The sequence below is a fragment of the Ochlerotatus camptorhynchus genome, unplaced genomic scaffold (assembly GCF_037179485.1).
Source record: "Ochlerotatus camptorhynchus isolate MF236.1 unplaced genomic scaffold, CSIRO-AGI_Acam_v1.1 ptg000457l, whole genome shotgun sequence".
In the NCBI taxonomy this organism is placed as follows: domain Eukaryota; kingdom Metazoa; phylum Arthropoda; class Insecta; order Diptera; family Culicidae; genus Ochlerotatus; species Ochlerotatus camptorhynchus.
Genome location: NW_027040943.1, coordinates 85,927 through 113,499, shown reverse-complemented (window position 1 = coordinate 113,499; position 27,573 = coordinate 85,927). Strand labels below are relative to the sequence as shown.

The 27,573-nt window shown below is 42.4% G+C and overlaps 2 protein-coding genes across 2 annotated transcripts in view; both read left to right on the top strand.

Annotated features, from left to right (window-relative positions):
- mtSSB (mitochondrial single stranded DNA-binding protein) overlaps positions 1-27,573 on the top strand; it is a 363,002-nt gene that overhangs the window by 267,761 nt on the left and 67,668 nt on the right. The window lies entirely within an intron of this gene.
- On the top strand, positions 1,924-3,004 carry LOC135712100 (fatty acid hydroxylase domain-containing protein 2-like). The gene is made up of 3 exons (XM_065235077.1): positions 1,924-2,191; positions 2,256-2,716; positions 2,797-3,004. The coding sequence occupies exons 1-3, from the start codon at positions 1,964-1,966 to the stop codon at positions 2,900-2,902; spliced, it is 795 nt and encodes a 264-aa protein (XP_065091149.1). The 5' UTR covers positions 1,924-1,963; the 3' UTR covers positions 2,903-3,004.

Below are 27,573 nucleotides of genomic sequence, written 5' to 3'. Positions count from 1 at the left end.
CAAATGAAAGCCGTCTTCCCCCTCGGTCTACATAACTTGGAATAGCTGGGTTTTTAAAACAGCATAAAGCCGAACTACTAACCAAGAATGTTTTGCACTATTAAATACTGTATTTAAACTAAAAAGATTGATTATTGCAATTATAAAACCACAATAAATCAGAGAGAAATAAAAAAGGCTGTTAAATTGTTACTTGCGTCATAGGGTATCCGGAGAAAGCGCGAAAGATCTCTGATTTAATCTATATCATCTGTAGGGATTATATTTCTTACAAAAGGCTTCCACAGATGACGTACTTACCTAACCAATCAGGCTAAGGCCTTGTTGTCCTCCGTGTCCGAAGCACTCTACTCGATCCATGGCCACACTTCGCCAGCCTCGTAGTCTGCGAAGGGTCCACAGGTCGCCTTCTACTTGGTCGATCCACCGTAGTCGCCCAATTTTTGCAATGTGGACGATGGATGGTTCTCCCAGCAGCTGGTGCAATTCATCCGCCATCCATCTGCACTCCACCGTAGATGGTACGCAACACCTTCCGTTCGAAAACACCAAGGGCGCGTTACTCTTCCACGAGCATAGTCCAGGTCTCGTGGCCGTAGAGGACCACACCGGTCTAATCAGGGTCTAGACAGTCAACTTCGTGCGGCGGCGAATTTTATTCGACCGGAGCGTCCTCCATGGGCACGATTCCCTGCCATAATGCGTCTTTGAATTTCTCTGCTGGTATCATTTTCGACGGTCACCAGTGAGCCAAAATACACGAACTCATCGACCACCTCGATTTCGTCACCGTCAATCTGAACTCGGGGTGGGAGGCTAATATTGTCTTCCCTAGAACCTCTTCCTTTCATGTATTTTGTCTTCGATGCGTTGATGGCAAGTCCAATCCGCCTAGCTTCAGCCTTCAGTCCGATGTACGTTTCCACCATCGTCTCAAAGTTCCGTGCCATGATGTCAATGTCATTGGCGAATCCAAGAAGCTGGATGGACTTCCTGAAGATCGTGCCACTCGTGTCTATCCCAGCTTTTCTGATCACACCTCCTAACGCGATTTTGAATAGCAGACACGAAAGTCCATCACCTTGCCGTAACCCCATTCGAGATTCAAAGGGACTCGAGAGTGTCCCCGATACTCGTACAACGCACATCACTCGATCCATCGTCGTCTTGACCAATCGCGTCAGTTTATCCGGAAATCCGTACTCGTGCATAATCTGCCATAGCTGATCTCGATCGATTGTGTCGTATGCGGATTTGAAATCCACAGATGACGTACGGCCTACAATATTAACTCAAAAGAGCTGGCTATAAATAAGCTCTACAATTTATCCTCAAAGTCTTGAAAGTTGACTCAAAACCTCAAAGTCTTCTATGTTGACTAATGTAGTCTAGACTTAATTGATAAGGTTCCCTAAACTAACTGATTCAAGTCTTTTGGAGTTATCTCAAGAACTTTTATAACTTGACTTTCAAGAATTCCCTATACTTGATACCTCGATACTTGATATTTTATTACATTTGCATCCATAATGGTGACCTGACCATAATTTTGACAAAATGCGAATTTATACGTGATTCAATCAAAATTACACGATATTTTGGTGCAGACACATCAATAGCGAAAATAAAGAATCCACTGTACTTCAGGCGCCACTATCGCCACAAACCAACCACGCATTAACGCCATTTAAGAAAGGTACGCATTTTTGGTAAATTTTAAAACCCCGCTTAGCCTGATTATTTATGTGAACCGTAAGTACTATCAGGCATCGACTTTGTGTTTGTTTTCAATTCCATTGCTTTACTTTCGTTGGATTCCCTTATCAGGGGTTGGGTACCACTTCACCTTTATTCTTGGGGTGATTCGCACAAGTTCAAGATAACTATTACTTACACACAGTATGTTGACCGTTAGACGAAGCACGCCCCTTATTAGTATCAACCAGCTATTGAACTCGACAACATGAGCTGTGAAGTGTGTCAAAGGCAGTGGGAACGATTTTTGGATATCTATAATCCGAATCATTCAGCGCTATGGATTTTCGGAACTACGGTCTATACGGTTCTGGTGGTAACGATCGTGTCCGGTCTGTTTATGTGGATGGATTTCACCGGTCTACCGAAGGGACTAAGAAAGTACAAGATACAACCGGGAACTAATGAACCGTTAACATGGCCACAACTCAGAACGGTAGCTGCTTTTTGTTGAAGTTATGTTTTTTTTTAAGATTTGATTAGAAGGAAATTTATTACAGTTGATCAAAACAGCTTTCATCAACATGGTTGTGGTAGGAATACCGACCTTAGCCGTGTTCCATATTATTTCGGTTAAAATGGATCGTTTGTCGGACCTTAGGCAGCTACCTTCAGTGGGAGAAATCCTGTATACCATTCCGATATCGATGTTACTAACTGAGGTCGCTTTCTACTACAGTCACCGAATGTTGCACTCCAAGCATTTGTACAAAATAATCCACAAGAAACATCACGAATGGACCGCTCCGGTATCGCTGGCCGCAGTCTACGCACATCCCGTTGAGCATATTGTAAGCAATATGGCACCACTCTATCTAGGCATCCTGCTTACCAAGGCACATTTGATTACAACGTGGGTTTGGGCAACGATTGCACTACTAGGAACGTTGCATGACCATTCTGGGTATCATCTGCCGTATTTACTAGGAAGCCCCGATGTACACGATTTTCATCATCAGAAGTATTTTTTATCCTTTATTTTCTTATAGAAGTGACACAATCCATAACCTTACCACATTTCCCTTAATCCCATCATTCCAGGTTCAATCAATGCTACGGAGCGATCGGCATCTTGGACTGGCTGCACGGAACCGACGTTCAATTTCGACGTCACAAGGCCAAACAACGGGCAGCTCTCCAGGACTGAGACCGATAAACGTCCTTCAAGGTCGTTTAAGGGAAACAATAACATTGTCAAATCCTGAATAAAAACAATCTTGTACACAAGTTTTTTCTGCTAATATAAAAACAGGTTATTTTACCTCAACATGTATAGCAATAACATCCCGATTAAAAATATACATTCATATCAACAAATTGGTTTCAAGAGGACATAAATTCTGAAAAAAAATTGAGAATGACTAATTGGCACATTTTATAGATGAATGTATTTCAATTGTATGTAAACAGATATTAAGTTTGGGCTCGGGTGTATATAGCCTATAGTTAGATTATTTGATTAGTGTTGCACCGCGTACATAAGTTTTTATCGAAACAGCGTAATACTGTTAACGGACATTTCAACTTTTTATCCGGGATACCCAAAAATCTCTCCTTCATTACTTCCGTCTGCAAACCGACGCAGCGAAGCTACAAATCACCAACCTGTCAGATGGTGACAGTTGGACCGTGGGCACCACACCTAACCTTATTCTTCAAATGCCGACCATAGAAAAGGATGAACGAAGAGAGAGAAAGGGTATAAACACCAGCAAAATAATACATCCTCCCAAGATCTCAGCGTTAAACAAGATAAACATATACCAGCATACACGCTTTCAACAACAATTTAAACCCTGCTCCAAAAGGCCGATAATCCAAAGGTTGTAAGTAGCATCCGTCTAGCAGCAGTAGCCACAAAGGAGTGCATATTTTCCCTCGATCCTGACAATTATCTTCAGCTCATATTTCGTTCGGTATCTGAGTCTCGTTTCGCTTTTTTGCCTCGCGGTTGTATCTACTAGGTATGTACTAGGAGCTGCAACGCATATTCGGTTGAGATTTAGATTTTTTTTTATTATTTTAGATTTAGGAGCCATAGGGGCAATGTGGCCACCCACCTAAACATCAACTTATTGGACATATTTTACAAAAATCTCTTGCAGGCTTAATGCTTCAAGCATACTTTAACAAACTCTTTCATTTTAGTCTAAAATTAAAATCACTGGGATGTTGAATAAAAGGGTTGAGGTTTGCAGCAGGGTTCGTATTGGTAAACGATATTGATGTCCTAACCAGTGCTGAGATTTGTCATTGTCATTGACAGACTTTTGCGCGATATTGACAAAATTGTTTTTCACATAGTCAATGATAGACTTGATCCTCAAAAAAATCTTTGTCAAAACCTCATTCATTTTTTCGTCAATGACAAAGATTCACCTGGTAACAGAAAGTGTAATTTCTTGCATTCTGAGTCACATTATTGTTATCCAAGCCATTCAGGACGTAGATGCTTATTCACTTTAATGGCTCCATGTAATTGTTTTGCTCTTGCCATTTAATTTCATTTCAAATTTAGCTAATAAACAAATCAGCACATGTTCGTCACTGATAAAAATGCTACTGACAATTGACATGGTTTGCCTTGACGATGACTGTTAGCTCAAACAAGTGACCAAAGCAGAATTTTGAGTATCACCGTGAATTGTCGAAATTTTGCAGCACTGGTCCTAACGATCATATAATGGATGGATTGGCTGGAACGATGGAACTCAATTCTGCTTTTTAAAATCTTATTTTCAGAGCACTGGCTACTAAGACTGAAGCATGTCCAAAGGCATATTTTTTGGGAATTTAGTAAGTATTAAGCATCTTGAATTTTTCCCGCGATCCCGGGATTTCCAGGGTTTCGAAAAATAAAATCCCAAATCGCGGGATTTTGACGTAGGACTACGTCTTTGATTTCTATATGGGGGTACACTTTGTGAAAACCGAAAATGAAACATGTAACAAATTAAGAAAGATTTTGAACGTTAATAACTCAGCTGCCCCTGGTCCAATTTCAATAATTTTATCACCAATCGATCAGAAATATGGCTATGCATCGATAACAATGCTTCTGAATGTTGATTTTCAACAAGAAACTATTGAAAACTGGTAAATGTCCATCATTGTCCAAAAGCGTGAATTAACTAACAAATCCACCAATTACCTACATGCATATGCTGCTTCCCCAGCACAGTCGTCAGAGAGTAGTAAGTAGATGAAACAAGTCGAAGTGACATTCGCCTCCGATCCTCGGGCGCGTGCGAATAAGGAGGATAGAATTGCGTAATATTTTGCACACTCATCGCCATATTCAGAACCAAACGCAAATTCTTCGAGATAACTACCATCTGGCGTCTGGCTCGCCGTGGCGGTGTCTGACGTATCTCCGGTCTGATTTACGAGGTGTTCTGAAGGTGTTCCTAAAAAATGAGATCCGTGATGCTGTAACCTACACTAAACACGCCAAGCGTAAGTGGCCATGGATGTCATCTACGTTTTGAAGTGACAGAGACGCACTCTGTTTGGTTTCGGAGGTTAAATCATCACAAACTTTGGTAACAAAACGGCTCTTTTCAGGGCCACCAAGCTTATTACAGTAAGAGTAGGAATAGAAATCATCTGCCTGTTTGTCCATATTCAGAACCAACGATCACACAAAATGCTCATGTAATCAAACTGGAAGCAGGGGTACACATTATTTTGATCAACCTTGATCAACTTTGAATCGCCACGGCCGGATATTTTCGATGGAAGAAGCAACAATCTAGCATCTAATTCGACGAAGACGGCAGGAAACATTTGTGAAACCGAGTTATTTACGAAAGAGAGTGTCGATGAAGAGAATCGATCAATGTAGATAGGACCTATTGAAAACTGATGCGAGATTTGTTTTCCGTACTGAGCTCCAATGCTACCGACGCCAGGGAGGCAGCTCCCACACCTGGACCCTACCAATCGACCCATCAACTCAACCGGGGACCAACGGCTTTACTTCCCGAAGGAAGGCGTGATCAGAGATGTTATGCCTTAGAACATGCCGGTGGCGCCGACTGAGATTGGACCCAGGCCTGCTGGGGTGAGAGGTAATCACGCTAACCACCGGCGCCGATATCTTTCAAGGTGATATCACGGCGAATGAGAACGACCCAAACTTAAGTTTAGTTATCTCAGAAATAAGAAACTCAGCGATGAGTAGATTTGCCTAATGTTTTCCCAGGATTTTCCAGGGAAAAAATCCCGAATTTGAGAAAAGTAAAGATTGGATTCACTCAGTCTATTGGTACTACTCCAAGACTGAATAAAATTTTCGTCAATTTCCTCATTATCCGGCAGATTTTGTAGGTTTTCCACAGGAAACCATGAGACAAATTTACTCATCGCTGAGTTCCTGCACTTTTGGCGATTATGAGTGAACTAAACTTCAATTTGGGTCGTTCTCATTCGCCGTGTACGCAAAAGGAAAAGAGCCAGTGTCGCTACTTGATAGCAAACTACTCATAATGGGAGGAGTCTGTGTAGCTTTTATACCACTTGGTTGCACATCATTCTGCTTTAACCTGAAAAGATATAAAAGAGCGCTGCTGTATGGCATTAGCTCATGATTCTCTGCTTGTTCGTCAAGCAGTACAGTCCGGTATTTGCTCGCTCTGTCGAGTTGTTCGATAGTTATTCCAAACGTTTATTCGCGTCGTCAGTAGTGTCGGTCGCATCGTGTGATGGGAAGACAGCGCTCCCGGAGCAGGCTCCGTGAGAAAGCGGAAAAGAACAGTGGTGAGTGTAGCACGAGTGTACCTATTTCAAATAGGTACGCTACTCTTCCCACCGATGTTGGGAATACCACCTCCGCCACGGTGAAGCGATCCAAGAAGAGGAAGAAAAACCAAGGCCAGTCCGATGGTGCGAGTGGACGTGATGACGTCACAGCAACGAACGCCAGCGACATCGGTGATTTCGGCGACACCATCGACAACGGCAAAAGTGAAGCTACCTCCATTGGTAGTTAAAAATGCTCATCTTAATGAGCTCATCGCGGATCTAGCGACGCTGGGCGTTAAAGCCGAATACAAGTTGGGCAGAGTCGGCACCAAGGTGGTGCTCCGTACCAAAGCGGAGTATGACTTGGTCGTCGCCCACCTGAGGACTTCCAAGGTGGAATTCTTCACCCACGACATTTCCGGTGAGAAACCATTCAAGGTCGTCATCAGGGGCCTACCAAACTTCGACCCGAAGTTTATCGAAGCTGAAATCAGGGACCGGTACAAGCTGGCCCCAAGTGCCGTCTATCGGATGACAAGAAGAGACGAGAATATGAAGGCGTATCCGGATTGCCTTTTCCTGGTACATTTCCAGAAGGGAACGGTGACGCTCAACGCGCTGAAAGCCATCCACTCCATCAATTGCATCATCGTCCGCTGGGAGCCATACCGTGGCGGCCATCGCGATGTGACTCAGTGCCAACGGTGTCTAAACTTTGGACACGGCACCCGCAACTGTAACATTAAGCCACGCTGCGGCAATTGCGCTCAAGACCACGCCACTTCCGACTGCCCTGCGGATGAAGCCGTGGCGTTAAAATGCGCCAACTGTGGTGGTGCTCACCAAGGTTCCGACAGACAGTGCTCCAAACGCGAGGACTTCAAACGCATCCGAAAACAGGCGGCAGTTAACAACCAACCAGGACGCAAGAAGGACAAAGTCCCGGCATTTCGGACGGAGTATTTCCCGCCTCTTCGTGCTCCTCAGCAAAGGCAAGCGAATTCGCGGGTGCATTCCGCTCAAGCAACTTCTGGTGATTCTACTGGCCAAAGCTCTCCATCCCCCCCTGGATTCTGGAGACAACCACCAGCGCAAAACAACAACCCCGATCTGTTTTCAGCGGATGAACTGATGGAAATTTTTGTCAACATGACCGGTGCTCTACGTAAGTGCCGCAATAAGCCCGAACAGATCCAAGTGCTCGGTAAGTTCATCATCCAGTATGGTGTCTAAACCGCTAACCATCGCTACTTGGAACGCTTGCTCTGTAAGAGCAAAACAGATTGAGCTTGCCGACTTCCTCCGCAAGCATAGCATCGACGTGGTTCTTCTAACCGAGACCCACCTAAAGTCCGGTGACAGCTTCTGGTTGCCTGACCACAACATTATCCGGCTTGATCGCACCAGCTCCAGGGGGGGTGGTGTAGCGGTCATCGTCAGAAAGGGAATCAAGTTTTGCACTCTGCCCCACATCCGCACTTCTATCATCGAGGTCGTTAGTGTGGAGGTGGAATCACCAACTGGAAACGTCCGGTTTATCGCTGTTTACTGCCCACGCCAGTGTACCGCAAGCAATGGACTAGGAATCCAATTCAAAAAGGACCTGACCGCTATCACCCGTACTAGCTCCCGATTCATCGTTGGGGGCGACCTGAACGCCCGCCATGAAGCTTGGAGGAACTACCAGAGGAACCGGAACGGATGTCTATTGTTCGACCACGCACAACATGGTCTGTACACTGTGCAATTTCCGGACGAACCAACTTTCATCTCTCCGGCGGGAAATCCCTCCACGCTGGACTTTTTCCTGTCAAATATCGGACTATCCAAGCCGGAGGCGCACAACGATCTCAGCTCCGACCACCAACCGGTGGTGACTGAAGTCGGTGTCAATGTGGTTCCTGCTAGAAGCTGCCTGCGTAAAGACTTACACCATGTCAACTGGGTGCAGTACGGACGAATGGTGGACAGCAATATCGATGAAAATCCACTACTCAACACCGTAGATGACATCGACCGGACGTTGGAAGGGCTCCAACAGGCGATATCCATGGCTGACGAGGCATACGTTCGACAAGTTCCTGTGAGGGGTAAGTTTGTTGCTATTGATTCCCACACCCAATTACTGATTCGGTTGAGAAATGTTCGTAGACGCCAGTTTCAGAGGACTGGAGATCTGGGCAAAAAACGTGAAATGGCCGATCTGAATAGGCAGATTGCTTCCAGAATGGACTCACTCCGAAATGAAAGTTTCGGGCGTGTTGTCCAGAATCTGGATGACCGCTCCAGACCATTCTGGAAGGTAGCCAAGGTCCTGAAAAATCATCCCAAACCCGTTCCACCTCTCAAAGTTGAAAATGATGACGATCGGCTTTTAATTACCCCACAGGAGAAAGCAAATGCGATCGGCGAGCATGTCGCTTCATCGCATTTGCTTGGCTCGACTATCCAAAGTCCGCTCGATGATCAGGTTGCGCAATGCGTTCAAAACCTAGATACCTCCCCTTGTGTCGTGCCTCCGGCGGATATGATTACAGTACAACAAATTTGCTCAGCGGTGAAATGCACCAAGAACATGAAGGCTCCCGGGTTTGACGGTATATTCAACTTGATCTTGAAGAGACTCAGCATGAAAGTGCAGTCTCTTCTAACCGCTATCTTCAACAGATGTTTGGAACTGCACTACTTTCCAAGCATCTGGAAAGTAGCAAAAATCATACCGATCCGCAAACCCGGTAAGGATCCAACATTGTCTTCAAGCTACAGACCAATCAGCCTCCTTTCAGCACTGAGCAAATTGTTCGAGAAACTCATTCTCAATCGTTTGCTCAAGTTTGTCGAGGAAAGCAACATTCTCCTTCCGGAACAGTTTGGATTCAGAAAGGGGCACTCCACCAATCATCAGCTAGTACGGGTGATGAATAACATCCGAAGTAACAAAGCTGTATCCAAGTCCACAGCCATGGCCTTGTTAGACGTTGAAAAGGCGTTTGACAATGTTTGGCATGATGGACTTGTGTACAAGCTTTGTAACTTCAACTTTCCTTTACATCTTATTAAAATCACCCGTAACTACCTCCAGCAAAGGTCGTTTAAGGTATCGTTGAATGGTTGTCTCTCAGACACGTTTTCGATCCCAGCAGGAGTCCCGCAAAGTAGTCTGCTGGGCCCCTTGCTTTACAGCATTTACACTTCCGACATTCCTCCCCTCGGTGACGGTTGCGTGTTTTTCCTGTTCGCAGATGATACCGCAATAGCCGTCAAAGGAAGGATGCCTCGCGAAATAACGAACAAACTTCAACGATGCCTTAACGCCTTTGCTGATTATGCCACCACGTGGAAAATCAAAATCAATGCCACCAAAACACAAGCGATCATGTTCCTCCATCGGCAATCGCCCAAACTGAAACCGGCTCCATCTTGTACTGTAATCATGGATGGCACAAGGGTTGAGTGGTCCGCCGAAGTAACCTATCTCGGGATGTTGTTCGATGAAAAGCTCCTCTTCCGTTCGCATGTAGAGAAAACAGTAGTCAAGTGTTCTGCCTTGGTTAGGTGTCTGTATCCGCTGATTTGCCGCAGATCTCGCCTCTCAAGGGTGAACAAACTGGCCGTCTACAAACAAATCATAGCACCTGCGATCCTCTACGCAGCTCCGGTGTGGGAATCATGTGCACAGACTCACAGGAACAAAATTCAGGTCGCACAGAATAGAGTGCTGAGGATGGTTCTTGATCGTCCTTTCGACACTAGAATAACAAATTTACACGAAGAGGCAGGAATTGCCAAAATAGATTCAAGAATTAACGAAATTAAGACTAAATTTGCAGAAAAATGTAATTTATCAGAACATGCTTTGATAAGCAATTTGTATATAGTAGGTTAGGTGTATATAGTAGTTGTAGGTTAGTTTTAGTTGTAAATAGTAGTTATAAGTAGTCTCCTTTTTTTCCAATTCAAATCAAACCAATCCCACCAAGGTGGTCATACTTTAAAATAGGCCTGATAGGACTAGTAACTGTAAATAATAATTAAAATCTCAAATGAACTAAAGTTGAAAAGACGCATCTGTGTCACTTGAAAAATTCATAAAATGTAAACCACACAAACACAAGAAATAAAGATCATTTTAAGTCTAAGTCTAGGCATTAGCTCATTTTCACTTTGGACGGCGTGGTGAACAGCAATAGCAGCAGTAGGAAGGTGGTGGCTAGTCCACTCCTTCACACCTAACAAGCAACAATTGACTGGTCGTGGCAAAGGAGGAAAAGGTCTGGTAAAGGAGGTGCCAAGCGTCATCGCAAAGTTCTTCAAGATAACCGCCATCGGTCGTCTGGCTCGCCGTGGTGGTGTCAAACGTATCTCCGGTCTAATCTACGAGGTGTGCTGAAGGTGTTCCTGGCAAATTAGGTCCGTGATACTGTCACCAACACTAAACACGCCAAGCGTAAGTGGCCGTGGATGTTCTCTTTAATAAAACGGACCTTTTCAGGGCCATCAAGCTTACATCAGTAAAGAGTTGGAATAGAATTTATCTGTGCTTGTTTGTCCATTTTCAGAACCACAAGCCCCCAACGACTACACAAAATACTCTCCAGAGTTGTAATCTTTTTTTTTTCCTTTGGTTTGTTTTTTTCCGTCGATCTTGTTTTCCGTGCTGAGCACCAATGCTACCGACGTTCCAGAAAGGCAGCTCTGAGCTCCCACACCTGGACCCTACCTATCGACCCATCAACTCATGAACCGGGGACCAACGGCTTTACTTCCCATCCGAAGGAAGGCGTGATCAGAGATGTTATGCCTCAGAACATCCCGGCGGCGCCGACTGGGATTGAACCCAGGCCTGCTGGGGTGATAGGTAATCACGCTTACCACTACACCACCGGCGCCGTTAGTTGTAATCTTGTAACCAAACTTGGAAGCAGGGGTGCAAGTGATTTTGATTGATTCTTTTATTCAACTTTCTCTTTGAAAAAAATTACTACAAATTTGGTACGCTTACAATTCAAATACGGAAAGAGTTGAGATAATAGATAATTGATCAATTAAAAGAACTAAATGCTCTTCACATTTATTCCGTCCACTAGCGGTTCTACGTCAAGCTTCCGTTCGTGCCCCTAGGCACAGACCCTTCTACTTTTTTAAACCCGGGAAACAATTTACATTTTCTTTTATTTTGTGTTTTGTTCAACTGAGTACCTGGATTAGACGAGCTCCAGTCCCATTGCCAAGCTTCCCAACTTTTTCTTTTTATAAATCGATTATCATCGAATGTAGGAAGTTTCTCATACACCATGCACCGAGGATCTTCCTTCGTTTGCTAATAAGTCCGCTGCTTAATTTCCTGGAATTCCTATATGTCCTTGAGCCCACACCAAACTGTGCATTTTTACAGGCTTGTATCCTTAGATTTTTTGAAGATCCTGTTTCAAGCGCCTTAAGACTGCTTGCACAATCGGAGAATGTAACTGTCTTCTTGTGTTCTGGGGCCTTACGAATTGCTGTGCAAACTGAACATTCATCGTTGATTCTGCCGCGTATTTCGAAAGACTCCGTATACACACCAAATCCAACCATTCCATCATTTTTTTTTTAACCGTCGGTATACATTTTAAAATACTCTTTATATTTTTCATAAAGTTTCTCTAAGCAAAATAACAAGTCTACCTAAATTCTTCGATTTTGCATTATTCCTTTTAGAAATATTACTGCATCATTTGAAATCACGTTTTGAAGAAACTGCTTTGTTAAAAAAAAAATCAATCATGAAAAAATATAACCTTAAATATGGGAACCTACGTATTCTCACGCTTCTATGGACTTTTATCTATGTTATATAACGCACACATTTGCCGTGTTTGGTTGTGTACATTTTGCTGCTGCCCGCTGCTTTATCCATTCCGTTCGATAGAATTGTCTAAAACAGCTTTAAAACACTTCAACGCTCCTAACTTCTCAGGTGATTGTGACTATTGTCGGCAGCCTCGTTCTCTTCGGCACCCTTTCCATTTGATCCGCTTGTGAATCTGCTGTTCTATTATCGGCAACTCGAAATCAGCAGCATTTTGTGAAGCGTGTGTTTCATTTCAAGAATAAACTGTAAAAAATGCGTTTGCTCAGCAACATATTGGGGGTGCAATATCAAAAAATCAAAATCGACCGCATTACGAAAAGTGGTCAGATTTTGACCACTTATAACTAGCGCTAACACTCAATAGCGGATGGATTTTAATTCTAAACAAGCCAATCGATTGGCCATTTTCTACGAATCTACTAAAATGCACACTTAACCAATTTTCAATAGGTCACTCTTTAAAATAACACGAATGTCCAACTGTTGCCATGGTGATCAAAAAGCGCAGATTTCAAAATCTAATTCCATCCGGTCTCGCCGGGGCTTATTCAATCACCATGTGTGGTGGTGTCCGGTCGGTCATCATCAGCAACAGCAGTGCTTTAGGCGCTCGGCGTTGAACAGTACACAACGAAAGGCTGCCTGCAAGCAGCGAGCTGCAGCCCACATGAGCGTCCATTCACCGAAGAAGGAGGAAGAAGCCGCACCGCTACCGATCGGATTCAGTAGCTTTTCGTGAGTCACTGTGGGCCATCTATGCCAAGCGCGTCACCCTCGTTCCAAACAACATACAGCTCACCAGCCTCATCTGTGTTGAACACCCTAATAGCTCAGCATTACTCAACCATCACGACAAAACGCTCCTTTTCAGGACCACATTAATTAGGTAAAAAATGTTTTCTGGACATTTGTCAATGTCATCAATCGGATGTCAGTTCCCATAAGTTTAAATCTAACATACCATGTATTTTTAAGGCAACATTGGGGGTGCAATTTCAAAAACCCAAGGTGGTCGCGGCATGAAAATGTTCTGATTTTGATCCAGAGATGATGGATTTTAATTGTTAATACGCCAATCGATAGTAAATCTTTCTACGAATCTGTTAAAATTAAGACATTATCAATTTCCAAAAGGTCACTATTAAAAATTGCAGGAATGTACAACTGTTGCTATGATCATTAAAATTATCACCGATTGCCTACGAAAAACGCTTTCCCTAACACAGATTTCAAAATCGAATTTCATCTGGTCTCGCCGACGGTGTTTATTTAATCACCACGTGTAGTGAGTGGTGGTGGTGTCCGGTTGTTATCAGTAGCTCCCGCCAGCGGCTAGCTATCAAGGCTGCCCTCAAGAGCCCTCGATTCATCGAAGAAGGAGGAAGAAGCCGCACTCTGATTCAGTTGCTCGTCGTAAGCCACTGTGGGCCAACTATGCCAAGCCCTCGATCCAAACAACATACACCTCGCCAGCGTCATCTGTGTTGAACACCCTAATATCTCAGCATTACTCAACCATCACGACAAAACGGTCCTTTTCAGGACCACCACCGACAAGACAGTTCTTTCCAGGACCACCATAAATTATTGTTATTTAAGATTTAATTTTCATTGAACTCACCACCCCCCCCCCCCCCAAAGCTCTTTGATAATGTACTCAGTAGCCAAACGTTTGTGGTCAAATGCGTAACATTATTGAAGTGGTACATAAAAACTCTCGCAATGACCGAATACCACATGAACTTGTCAATTAACCAGAAACACTTCGAATTAAGGTAAGATTTTCTCCAGGACACTAGTAAAAAGCAAAAAAAAATCTCGAATTTATATGATTGATCGCGAATATCTCGCGATTGGAAAATTTTAGCAAGAAATTTCTCCAATAATGTTTTGCTTTTTTTATTACTTATTAAATAAACCAAAAATTCTGTGCGTTTTGTGTGCGAAAATTCGAAATTTTGTCATCAGAAAACGAGCGATTGATAGCGAGCACGTAATCCTACGTCAAATCTACGGTCGTGTTTTGGATACAACCTCTTATTTATGTAAAAAAAAACTTATGTTTTGGCAGGGTTGGTTCACAGAACGTCAACAACTTTATCTCAGATGTAATTTCGATCAGAAGTGACATTTTCGTACTACAATGGATCAATGAAAATGCTGAGGTTTTGACAGAACTACGCTGTGGCTACCACAGTATTTTACACTTGATCGTCCATATACAGTAGCGCCAAAAGCATGCTGTGGTGGGTTCAAAACTTGACCATCTAAAATGATCAATTTTATATTGAAAAAGGTCCAACACGCCATTTTGAAAAAAAATTTACAAGTTCCAAAATGGTCGAATTTTTGCAAAAGTGTCAATGATTGCCCATAACAAATAATTTTGCAAAGTTTTATGCTAATCGGAGAAGGTCGAATCAAAAAATTGTTTTTCTATTTGGCCTGGAACTGCCTATTACCAACTTCAGTAATAATTTTTCAACTATACCAGATCGAAAGATTCAGTCTTCAGAAAAGTTATCCAGCAGGACCATACTCGTCTGGAAGTGAATAATTGATTCATTAGATGGCGGCAAAATACAAATAAAGTACTCAGGATCAAGACTTGATACAAGTTTTGTGTCTGCAGAAAAGTTCTTCAAATGGACGTGACCCGTTCAGTAGTGAACATTGTGGCTGGGAATTGACTCACTAGGTGGCGTCAGAGTATAAATAAAGTGTTTCTATTGATTACGTAGGACCATGGCCAGATAGAAGTTTCCTGTCTTCTGCAAAGTGGTTCGACAAGTTGTTCGAAATTCATTGAAATCAATCTCGGGGATTCACTGAACCCGCTCTTGGAATTCTTCAAAATCGCTCTTAGATTGATATTCTACAAAAGTTTTCTTTGGATTCATCGGATTTACATTGGGATTATTCGGAATCTTCATTGGTATTTTTTATAATCTGTGTCTGAATGAGATTCTCCTATTTTTTTTATTTTCTAGATTCACTCTTTGCTGCTGATCATGAGAACATGATTGACCGCCCGTAGATGCTACTCCGATATTGCCAGATCAGCTGTAATTACACAGAGTACTAATAGACGATGCCTGGGACTAGCATTAATCTTAAATGTGTAAAAACTGGTGATCTCATACTAGGCACTATCATCACCGGCCGCGTCCGAATGCATTTCAGGAAAGGAATGAGTAGGAGTGTTTTGACATGACACTCACTTTAATAGATGCCGAGAAATACTTCCACGAGGAATCACAGGGGTGTTGGATAAAAGGGTTGGGTTTGCAGCAGGATTTGTTAAACGATAAGCTGAATTGATGTCCTAACAACGATCCTAAAACGCAAAGGAGTTTGGGATTGAACCCACGGTTTTCTGCTTATATTACAACACACCACTCGAGTTGTTTTTTCCCTTGATTTGATTCTGTCGACCTTGTTTTCCGTACTGAGTACCAATGTTACCGACGCCAGGGAGGCTCCTATATATACCCTACCTATCCGACCCGTCAACTCATGAACCGGGGACTAACGGCTTCCCTTACGTGTCAGAGATTAGATGTTATGCCTCAGAAAATACCGACGGCTTCGACTGGGATTGAACCCAGGCCCTTTGGAGTGAGAGGTAATCACGCTTACCATTACACCACAGGCGCCATTTGTTCGAGTTGTTGTTATTACCATGTATTCATATTAACAAATAAGGCTAATCTTGAATGTGGAGGGGTTTAAGATTAAACTCATGATGTTCTGCTCAGTAACCAAAAGCGGTTGCTCTAAGGCCACCGAGCCCCTCATATCACATCATACCATCTATGAACAAGTTGTCAAACCCGGTACCGACAGCGACGATGACGACAATGACGATGATGACAAGCTCCTTAATGTGAAAGGACCTGGGATTCCTCTGCTCAGTAAGCAAACGGTTGTCTAAGGCAGCCGAGTCCGTTATATCATAACTCACCTTTTATGAACATGTTGATGCTATAATCATTCAAACCCGACGGTGTTGCTCCTTCTATGTACCAGAACCGACGATCTTTCAAACCCGATACAAAGCGCTACGAAAAGGCACATAGGCCTTCATTAAGTACTACTTTTACGAGACGTTAAACCTCCACATTTTCAGACTACCATGCGCCTTACATCACAACAAACTACGATCGCCACGAAGATTGTTCAAGCTCTGGTAAAAGAAGCTATTCAAATGAAATTACGTTCCCGAAAGCAGTCAACAATGTGTTCCAAACTAGATCAAGCGCACTTTTCATACTTTTCCTAACATATTAATCTTCCCGAATCGTTCCGCCCGAGTTCCGTCAGTTATGATTTACTACAATTCGGTTGCATTGGTGCTATATGTGAGAGCGTGTTAGTGAAAATCATAACAAATCGCTGTCAAACTCATTTTGACAGATCTAATTTCATACATTTTTTTAGGTTAGCCAGAGGGAAAATAATAAACAACCTTACACGGCGATGAACCTCTATAGTGGCCTGGGATAGATCTCATTGTCTTTTCTCAGCAAAGTTCTACTTTGTTTCTGAATTCGATTATTTTTCTTTTGAGAAACGCTTCAGATTTTGACAGTTTTGGGTTGGATAATCAAGCACTGGTGAATATCAACAAACGCGTATTCGTTGATGTATAATGAACTCGTTTGTTTATTTCGCTCGTACGAGACTGCGAAGATTTTCAAAACAAACGTAATTCTTTTACACTGGGTTGAAGTGCTACTCTTTGCTTGTGATGGTAAATGATTTTTTTTCCCTTGATTTGTTTTCCGTCGATTTTGTTTTCCGTGCTGAGCACCAATGCTACCGACGCCAGGGAGGCAGCTCTCACACCTGGACCCTACCTATCGACCCATCAACTCATGAACCGGGGACCAACGGCTTTACTTCCCGGCGTGATCAGATATGTTATACCATAGAACATCCCGGCGGCGCTGACTGGGGGTTGAACCCAGACCTGCTGGGGTGAGAGATAATCACGCTTACCACTACACCACCGGCGCCGCTAATGCCAAATGATAAAAACAGACACTGGAGTCAATAATCAAAATCCAAATCCAAATCGTTTTCTTATTTCTGTTGTATCAAAATGTAATCAAGCAATTGAAGAAAAAAATTAACAAATCGACAGTGACGACTATACGCGATGATCGATTCTCTTCGTTGATTTTCTCTTTTGTTAATAACTCGCTAGATTAAACGTGTCTCGGTGCGTTTGCTGTTGCTTTTGATAGTCAATACAACCTGTTACTACTCTGCATTGAACAAATTCTAGAAAATTGTTTCGCTTAGCTGTAGCAATGCAAAGAGAAAATCGATGAAGAGAATCGATCATCGCATATTCGCCCTTATGAATGCCGAATGTCGAAATAATAACAACTTTAACAGTTTTTCTTTAGTTGAAGTATTGTCAAGCACAGGAGCATTAGACCCCCCCCCCCCTCCTCTCCTACATACAGAAGCCATTGGTCGGATGGCGTGTGTACACAGTCCACATAATATTTTTTTAACTTCATATGGATAATTTTCCACGGAGGAAGGACGGTTGTCTTAAATCTCTCAAAAACCATCCACTTGGTTTTGGACAACGCCTAAGTTCGATAGTGGACAGTTAGTTTTGTAGTTTTCTTACTTAAGGTTGGACACGAAAAAACCAGACACATTTAAAACGCTGCAATTAAGGGTTTTTTTTTTTTTGATTTCACTGAATCAAACTAAGAGTGTATAGAATCATAGTAGGCATTGGTTGTCGGGATAAGTTCATTTGTTTACGTCATGGCTTCACCATGGCACGCGACGATCCTGCACGCTCGAAACGAAAATCCCGGTCTATTCGCTCCTGGCAGTTTTCGATCAATTTCCTGCGCCGGAATTTTATATCTCGGGTGACCGGACGAGTGCCCGGAAGAATGTAAAATGAAAAAGAAGTCGAAATTTCACCGAAAATCCCTTGTCTGGCAAGCAATCTGCAGTTGTGGGCTGAAAAGGGAAGCTTTCGTTACTTCTAGGACCATGAACCTGCAAATTTACCAAAAAGAATGCCTACTAGCAATGGGCGATCTTGGATCAAAACACAAAAGATCGATTCTTTTGGTTCGATTAATCGATTTTTTTGATCGATCTCAACACGTCAAATATCGACTGGATCGATCCTTTTCATTCGATTTTTGTTTCGAACCAAATTTTTTTTTAATTGTGCAATTTACCAGTGTGACAGTTCAGTAGAAACATTCACTTCTTATGACATATTTCTGGTTCATCAGTCCTCTGCTATGTCAGAACTGGATCGCCATAGGAGCATATCGGCAAAATTACATAATTTCTTGTATCAGCCTGTTTTCCCACGATTTGTCTATCCTTTTCAAGTAGTGGAGCAAAACCGGAGTGTATATCCCCTTGTATAACCCATTGTTCGAGACTATTTCAAGCTGAACATTGCATTAGGTCCTAAGTAACATTGAGAGATTCTCTTAGTCGACTTTCTCTTTGTATCCCCACGGCCATGTAAAAACATTCCCAGGTATTTTCAGCACACAGATTGATAAAAGAAGCTTTTATCTAGCATCTAATACGACAATAACAACAAGAAACGGGTATGTGCTCAAGTTATTAACGAAAGAGAAAGTCGACGAAGAGAATCGATCAATGTTACTTAGGACCTAATGCAATGTTCAGCTTGATTTATCAAGCATGATAACAAGTCAAGCTGAACATTGCATTAGGTACTAAGTAACATGGACAGATTCTCTTCGTCGACTTTCTCTTTGCATCCCCATGGCCATGTAAAGACATGCCTGGGTATCTTCAGCACACAGATCGATTAAAGAAGCTTCAATCTAGCATCTAATACGACAAACACAACAAGAAACGTTTATGTGCTCAAGTTATTAACGAAAGAGAAAGTCGACGAAGAGAATTGATCAATGTTACTTAGGACCTAATGCAATGTTCAACTTGATTTATCAAGCATGATAACAAGTGTTCAGAAAGGCTTTTCTCTGAAACTGGTGAAACCACACAGAATCAATATCGGCTCAATGCAAAACGCATGTCTCAATTAGCTTTATTGGGATCCCTCTCTCGGATGAGTTTTGGGATATCTGAATTAACTACTTTCCGTACTTACCTGCTTTTACACTCCAACAATGTTTCGTTCATTTAATACCAATAAAACGAATATTATAACTTGTTAAATCACTCACCTAATCTTTCTTTTTTTTTAATCTTTATTTAAGAGATGTTTAGCCATAGGCTAGTTCATCTCTCACTCACCTAATCAAGTATCCTGAGCAAAAACTTCCATATGTCAAATGGAATCAAATTAAAGGGCGAACACGAAATTATTGCGACACCGAAAATGTCATGCCAATTTTCTTATAATGTTTAGAATCAAACCAAAATTTTAGGGTAGTTTTATACATATATTTACTTCAAAAATCAAAAGAAAAGTGAGTGTAAAATTGAACGCATTTTCGCTTGATGCCCTCCATCAAAGTCTTTACAGTGTCATCCGGTACCAGTTTCTCAGTTTTTTTTTCCATTTTCTTAACATGTCCTTCTCGTCTTTGACTGTCTTCTTGCTCTTCCGAAGTTCCCGCTTCATTATTGCCCAGTACTGCTCCACCGGGCGCAGCTTCGGACAGTTTGGCGGATTCATGTCCTTTGGAACAAAATGGACAGAATTGGCCTCATACCACTCCAGGACACTTTTAGAATAGTGGCATGATGCCAAATCTGGCCAAAATAGCGGAGCTTCGTCGTGCTGCTGCAAGAACGGCAAAAGGCGCTTCTCGAGGCACTCAGATTTGTAGATCTCGCCATTTACTGTGCCCTTTGTCACGAAAGGCTCCCTCCTCAGTCCGCAAGAGCAGATGGCCTGCCAAATGAGATATTTGGAGGCGAACTTCGACATTTTCTTCTTCTTAAATTTGTCGTCCACATCGAACTTGCTCTTGCCGGTGAAAAACTCCAACCCCAGAATTTGCTTAAAATCGGCTTTTATATACGTTTCGTCGTCCATCACACAGCAGCCATATTTTGTCAGCATCTTCTCGTAGAGCTTCCGTGCCCGAGTTTTAGCCGTCGATTGCTGCCGCTCATCGCGGTTTGGGAAGTTCTGTACCTTGTATGTATGTAGTTCAGCTATCTTCTTTGCATTCTGGACGTAGCTCTGCGACATGCCGATCTTTTTAGCCAAATCACGGCTTGAGACGTTGGGATTTGCTTTAATCATTCGCTTCACCTTTCCCTCCGTCTTTTTGTTCTCCGGTCCCGGTTTTCTTCCAGCTCCTTTGCCGTGGTCCAACGTCAACCGCTCCTGGAACCGCTTCAACACTCTGGAGACGGTTGAATGGTGAATGTTCAACATTTTTCCCAACTGCCGGTGCGACAGGTCAGGAAATTCCAGGTGTTTGGAAAGAATTTGTTCTCTCAACTCGCGTTGGTTCACCTCCATTTTCGTTGAATCGAAAAACACGACTTCGAGTTTGACAGAATGTACACAATACACATCAATGAGAAAGTGTGCAAAATTTGGTTGATTTTTACCCAATGGTAAAAAAGTTATGCCCTGTTGAATGTGTCGCAATAATTTCGTGTTCGCCCTTTAGTCATTTATTATATTCTCATCATGTATGTTACACTCACAACTTTTACTGCGTACGTACTACACAATTTATTTCTAAATGATATCAATCTTCACACTAAATGGCTAGTATAAGTGAAATATCATAACAAGATAGCTTATGTAACGTAATATCTATATAATATAGCCTAGACTGATCTTGGCGTTAATCTGCATCAACTTTCCTATGATCCGTTATATTTGAAACATTTTTGTGCCATTTTACAAAATGAATCGATTCAAAAGATCGATTCAAAATGGTTGACTAAATCGGTGAATCGATTCTTGCCTCAAGATCGCCCAATGCTAGTGCCTACGGAAGAGACTACTGCCTTTTCTGGAGCAGCATAAGGTGGATTGTCTATTCTGGCCGGAATTGGTAAGCTGCAACTACTCAAATTCCACCAAACAGTGGTACGGCAAAAATGGCGTCAAAGTGGTTCACAAGGAGATGAATCCGGCAAATACTCTGGAATTTGCAATTGAGAAATAAAACGCATTTTAAACCATTTTTTAATGTTCAACCTTTAGGTGGTACAAATGAACAAATTAACTTCCTGTACAATGTTTTTTACATCTTAAGGGCCCAACCAAAGTACATTTTTAATATGCCGTGAAAATAGGTTTCTTAGTTGAAAATATACACCTTCATTTAAGTAACAGAATGACACGGTCATTTGACATTTCACAAGTATTGATACAATTAGAAATAAATCTTAAAAAGGTTTCATTCATATCTAAGAATTATTGAACTACTTTCGTCGTTGAACCGCTTCTTCCAAAATTATTTCCAAACCTGTAACATCCATCTGACTGCTAAACTTAAGTCCAACATCAAATCCAACCTACTAACGTTGATTCAAAACGACGGTGTCCCCCCGGTTTCCGTTGACTTATGTTATAAGCATAAACTAGACAGTAGAAGTAGAAAAAGGGAACCGAACGAACAACCTCCGATGAAAATAAGCTAAAAATCTTCTCCCCTACACCATCGTGATCAGAAAAGTGTAGCATCGCACGGACCATCAGGGAACACCGACCCAACACAAAAGTAGATTCCGAGATGAAGCACCCGGAGAGTGCCAAGGGGACTTGGCTTGCTACTCGCTCACACCCTCCCCGTGTACCTATTCCCGTGCCGTCGCATCGCCGTCGTCGTCGTCATTTCTTGGCTGTCTTTCAGTCCGGTCGGTTTATGGTGGTGTGTGCTGAATCAAAAACTCGACCCGACGCAGAGAACGACCTGATCCGGAGAAACACATCGCTGACACTGCTGTTGTTGCTGCTGCTGCTGCTGCTGTGCCGTTTGTCGAGCTCGTTGCCTGCCAGCTACTCTGTTGTGCAAATTTATTGCAACAGCTGAAATTTTCTGGCCACTCAAAATTATTTCCCAGGAACACTAACACTCATCTGTAAGCAAAACTTTTGTAACAATTTGTTAGCATTGGGAAACAACGGTTTGAAACGGGATGCCTGTAGTTGGGATTAAAATTAATTTTTGTGTAGAGGATTTTCTGCATCTCCCAAAAAACAAAATCGCGCGATCATGCATGATCAAAATGTTCGCAAATTAAATATTAACCTCTGTGCAATTGACACCAAATTGTGCCAGTATTCATAAGGACTAGTAACACACAAGCGAGTAGCAATGTGCTACATTTAATTTGTACAAGCATGTACTAGTAGCAGCAATAGTTACAGAGAGGAGGGCTAAATAGAAGATAGAGAAACTAGGGGAAAGCAACATACCAGGCCGGGCAGATTGGGAAAGAGAGAACTGAGTGAGGGTACCACACCCTCCCACTCATTTCTGGAATTGGAGTGTGTTTTTCCCGGCAGCTATTGCGGAGTTCGAAGGGGAAAGGTTGCAGCGGACGCTACCATCGCTTTTTCTCCAGCTATGCGGCACGGAAGCATGGCATCATCGGTGACCGTGCCGTTTCTTTGTGAGAAATAGCTCTATGTAGAAGGCAAGGGAAAAATAGAAATGATGGGAGATCCCACAATCTACGCAGAAGTTCCTCCGTTGCCACCGCCTTTCCTCTTGGACTTGTCTTGTCGCATTGCTTCGTTAGTACTGCTACCTACTATGCTTTGGCTCCAGTTCGTCAGGTCATAGTAAAAGACCTAGGAGCTGCGTCTGTTGCTATATCACCATAGTAGGGAATCTTCCGAAAGATGTTGGTAGCAACTTCAACTGAAACTCAGTATGCCTCATATTTCCAATTGAATATATTTAGGACTAGAATTGTCCTGATACTGCCTGTGTGTTTCTCGAAGGAAGTCGCTCGGAACTTACCTAACCTAAATAGATCAGAGCTTGGCAACCTAGGATCTGACAGCTACACACTATTTCAAAGCTACCCAAATTTGGGTAGAATCCACCCGGATCGGTCAAAACTGAAACTATCCATAAATGGGTAAACTATGGTGGGAGTGACAAGTTGACAAATGTACAACGTCGATCGGATAGGATGGGCTTTTGGGCGAATCAGACGAGAAACTGGAATAAGTGCAAAGTCGAGCATTATAGATTAAGGACTGAACTGAACTGATGGTCGGATTGAAGGTATAAAATCAGCGAGACATCGTTTTTGGCTTTGATTCTCCTCAAATGGATTAATTTAATTTGAAAAACGTAGCGAAAATAGTTTTAAGCTAGGAAGCACATAATGTATCAGCTCTACCAAGCGACTGCTTACCTGTTACAAATAAATATACTTGCTTGGGAAGTACCCCAAGCGCATCAGGTCTGATCGGGGAGGGGAGTATTCGAGCGAAGTACTGCTGGAGTTCTACCGCAAGCATGGAATCCAACCCGAGTTTACTGCCGGATATTCGCCACAGCAGAACGGAGTGGCGGAGAGACGAAATGTGTCGGTGCATGCTAATGGACGCCAGGAATTCTGCACGATCCAGAGATTGACGAAGAAAATGACGATGGAAGGTCGGACGTAATCGACACGGACTTCGATCCTTGCAACGAGTCTCTTCATGAAAATTTGGATGAAACCATCGTACGAAGATCAGAGCGGTCTAACAAAGGTGTCGCCCCACAGCGGTACCATGAAGCAAGCATCGTGGCAGCAGCTACTGAACCGAGGACGTATGAAGAAGTAGTAAACGGACAACAAAACGAATCGTGGATAGCTGCGATGGAAGAAGAGATCCAGTCCCTTCAAGATAACTCGATACGGACGGTAGAGGCCCTTCCAGATGGACGAAAGACGATTGGCTGCAAATGGCTGTACAAGCAGAAATTGGACGAGCATGGAAACGTGACACGCTACAAGGCGAGACTGGTCGCACAAGGTTTTAGTCAGAAGTTCGGCACTGACTACGACCAGGTGTTCGCTCCGGTGGCAAAACAGGTAACATTTCGTTCTTTGCTAACCATTGGCACCCGTCGTCAACTTCTAGTGAAACACGTCGATGTCAAGACGGCCTACCTGTATGGGACGCTTACCGAGGCTGTCAACCGAAAGGATACGAGACTGGGAATCCCGCAGAAGTTTGCCATTTGAAGAAAAGCCTCTACGGTCTGAAGCAATCCGGTCGAATTTGGAACCAGGCGATTGACGATTGCTTCAAGAAGCTGGGATTTCTACAATCAACTGCTGATGCGTGCCTATACGTAAGTACCAAGGGTGAGAATCAAGCGTTCATCCTTCTGTACGTCGACGATATGCTCATCGTGTGAGAGATCGAGGCGGAATATGAAGCGATCCAGAAAGCATTATCGAGGAAGTTCAAAACCACTTCCCTTGGCGATGTGCTGCAGTACCTGGACATACAGGTGAAGCGGAAAAATGATGGAAGGTTTCTGCTTAACCAACAGTGCTACATCCAGTGGCTGGCGTCGCAATTCGGACTCGAGACGGCAAAGCCATCACTTATCCCGATGGACACTGGCTATCTTCAAGCAAAGGAGGAGGAGTCCAGCAAGCTATCAAACAATACTTCGTACTCCAGGTTGGTTGGTGGTTTGCTCTACATAGTGATCAATACGAGGCCAGATGTAGCGATCAGCGTTTCGTTACTTGGGCGAAAGGTGCCCCGAATGCAGCAGTTTGGACTGAAGCAAAGCGCACTATGTGGTAGGGTTAACTACCCCATTTCCGGCCTATTAAGCACAACCCGCATATAGTCTTTCTTAATCTAGCGCAGTTTAGCACCAAACGGAATGTTATTATCACTGATGGCTTTCAAATTTATTTACCTTTCCGTACGTACCGTAAGATTTAATAAAGATAAACCAATCGTTGAGATATTGTCAAAAGTCTAACACTGCTTCTTGACGCCAAACTCGGCCTACGGATTCTAAACTCGGCCTAACGCATTGAAACGCAATTGTAACGCCAGTGAATTCACTTCAGCCTATCGGATGAAGATAAAAATTGATTCGGTCGGAGCGCTTCTTTTGTTTTTGGGAATAATTGGTGCCAGGCATGGAAAATCATTTGCATTCATTTCATACATTCATTTACATTCATTTGCCTCTAACTTTTTTCTTAAACAGCATTCCGCAAAATGATGTATAGAACTTTTATATGTTTTGTTATTAACTACATACAACTTTTGCTCATAACTCAAATCTGTATCTCTTATGCATCACGAACTAGAGCGGGCAGAACTTGTTACTGTTTTTCAGTGAATGTAAAATACATTCACTGAAAAACAGTAGTGGCTTCTGTTCGCTCTGGTTCGTCATGCATAAGAGATACGAATTTGACTTGTTTACACAAGTTGTAGTTAATTAAAAAACACACACAAGAGCTTCATACATCGTTTTGCGGAATGCTGTTCAAGAAAAAAAGTTAGAGGCAAATGAATGTAAATGAATGCACGAAATGAATGCAAATGATTTTCCATGCCTGATTGGTGCAAACCTTCATATCACGTGTTCTCATTGACTTCGTTCGGTAGCTTATTAACTAAAGTATCGTACCAAATGCATAATTGACTTGTTAACTATGAAATCATGGATTTATTGGAAGTTTTCTGCTCGATAGGCCCGAAATGGGCGATTAGGCCGAAGTAGTTCTCTACCCTATCTCCTAGCGACAAAGCATTTTCGATTGCATTTGGGCGGCAAGAATGTTGACCTGAAAGCTTACGCGGATGCAGATTGGGCAGGCAATCATCGGGACCGTAAATCCAATAGCGGTTTTCTGACTATGTTCGGTGGAGGTGTGATCAGTTGGGCGACAAGGAAGCAAACCTGTGTTGCCCTATCTTCAACGGAGGCTGAGTTTATTGCTGCTGCAGAGGCATGTCACGAACTTCTCTGAATTCGAAAGCTGATGAAGGATTTCCACGAGCCGGAAACTCAAATCCTGCTACTCGAGGACAACCAGAGTGCCATCCGACAGTTGGAGTCGGAGAAACTGGAACGCCGATCCAAACACGTTGACACCAAGTTCCAGTTCACCAATGATCTTGTTCAACAAGGCATGCTGTCCGTGATCTACTGTCCAATGGAGCATATGGTTGCGGACATGCTCACCACATGAATGAACAAACTCAACAACTTTCCCTGCAACTTTGTCTCAGACGTCATTTTAATTAGAAGTGACGTTTTTGTGCTGCGATTTACTGAAAAATTTCTTATGCGCCATTTTGATTTTTTTTTTGGCCGAAATATAATTTTATTTTATTTTTTGCTACTTGGCATGGAACCCTAAGTAACAATTTTGGTTTTATTAGGGTTCTCTGGATCATGATTTAAACTTGTACCATGCTTTAAAACCAGTATAAAACTTGCAATGTTATTTGGGACTGCTCTATTTCGTTAAATTTCTTATAATTTTACACGATCTAAAATTTAAACTTTTAGGGTGGCCACTCAATCTACGAAGTTAAATTCCCGGTTTTTCCGAGTTGCCCAAAATATGTTTCCCGGTTTCATATAAACAGCTCAATGTTGTAAAAAAAAACAATATCGGCATGATTGATTTCAGCAATTTATGTCACTGGCAAAAAGGTTGCAGAATTTTATTATAGAAGGAAACACAAAACAAATTTTCAGAATTTGAAAAATTCACCAGGCGGATCGCAATAAATTGTCAAGTTACGCTTTGCAATGTTACATGTAAGAAGCATGTAAATTATTCAAATGGCACTATAATACCATAAAAACAAAATCGAGTGTAATCGGACTGGGATTTTTTTTTTAATATGAATTTTGAAGAATGCGAAATTTGCGAGATTTTTAAATTCAAATAATGCGAATCAATATCGAAGATCTCAGATTTCAACTAAAAACCATGGCTCTTGATTGATAAGTATATAATTACAAAAGAATGCTAAATAACTTTATTTGCAAGGATATCTTTAGATAAGTTCCTTCCTATGAAATAATTCAGTAAATTCAAACATTGAACATTTTCAAGATTCCATGCACAGAAATTCAAGGTTAAGGGGGTATTCCCGATCTTTTTTTTTTCAAAAAATCATTTTTTTTCACGTTTTTTTGTACTTTAGACTATATACTTTCATCCCCCCAAGCCGTTTTCCGATCAGCAAATTCGGTGTCCAGGCATAGCTGACTAATGGTAAGAACCCCCAAAATGGTTTTAACTAA

Excerpts from the sequence above, each read along its gene's own strand:
- LOC135712100 (XM_065235077.1), top strand. The coding sequence starts at position 1,964 with ATGAGCTGTGAAGTGTGTCAAAGGCAGTGGGAACGATTTTTGGATATC. Across the intron at positions 2,192-2,255 it reads CATGGCCACAACTCAGAACG|TTGATCAAAACAGCTTTCAT; the intron begins GTAGCTGCTTTT and ends AATTTATTACAG. Across the intron at positions 2,717-2,796 it reads CACGATTTTCATCATCAGAA|GTTCAATCAATGCTACGGAG; the intron begins GTATTTTTTATC and ends CCATCATTCCAG.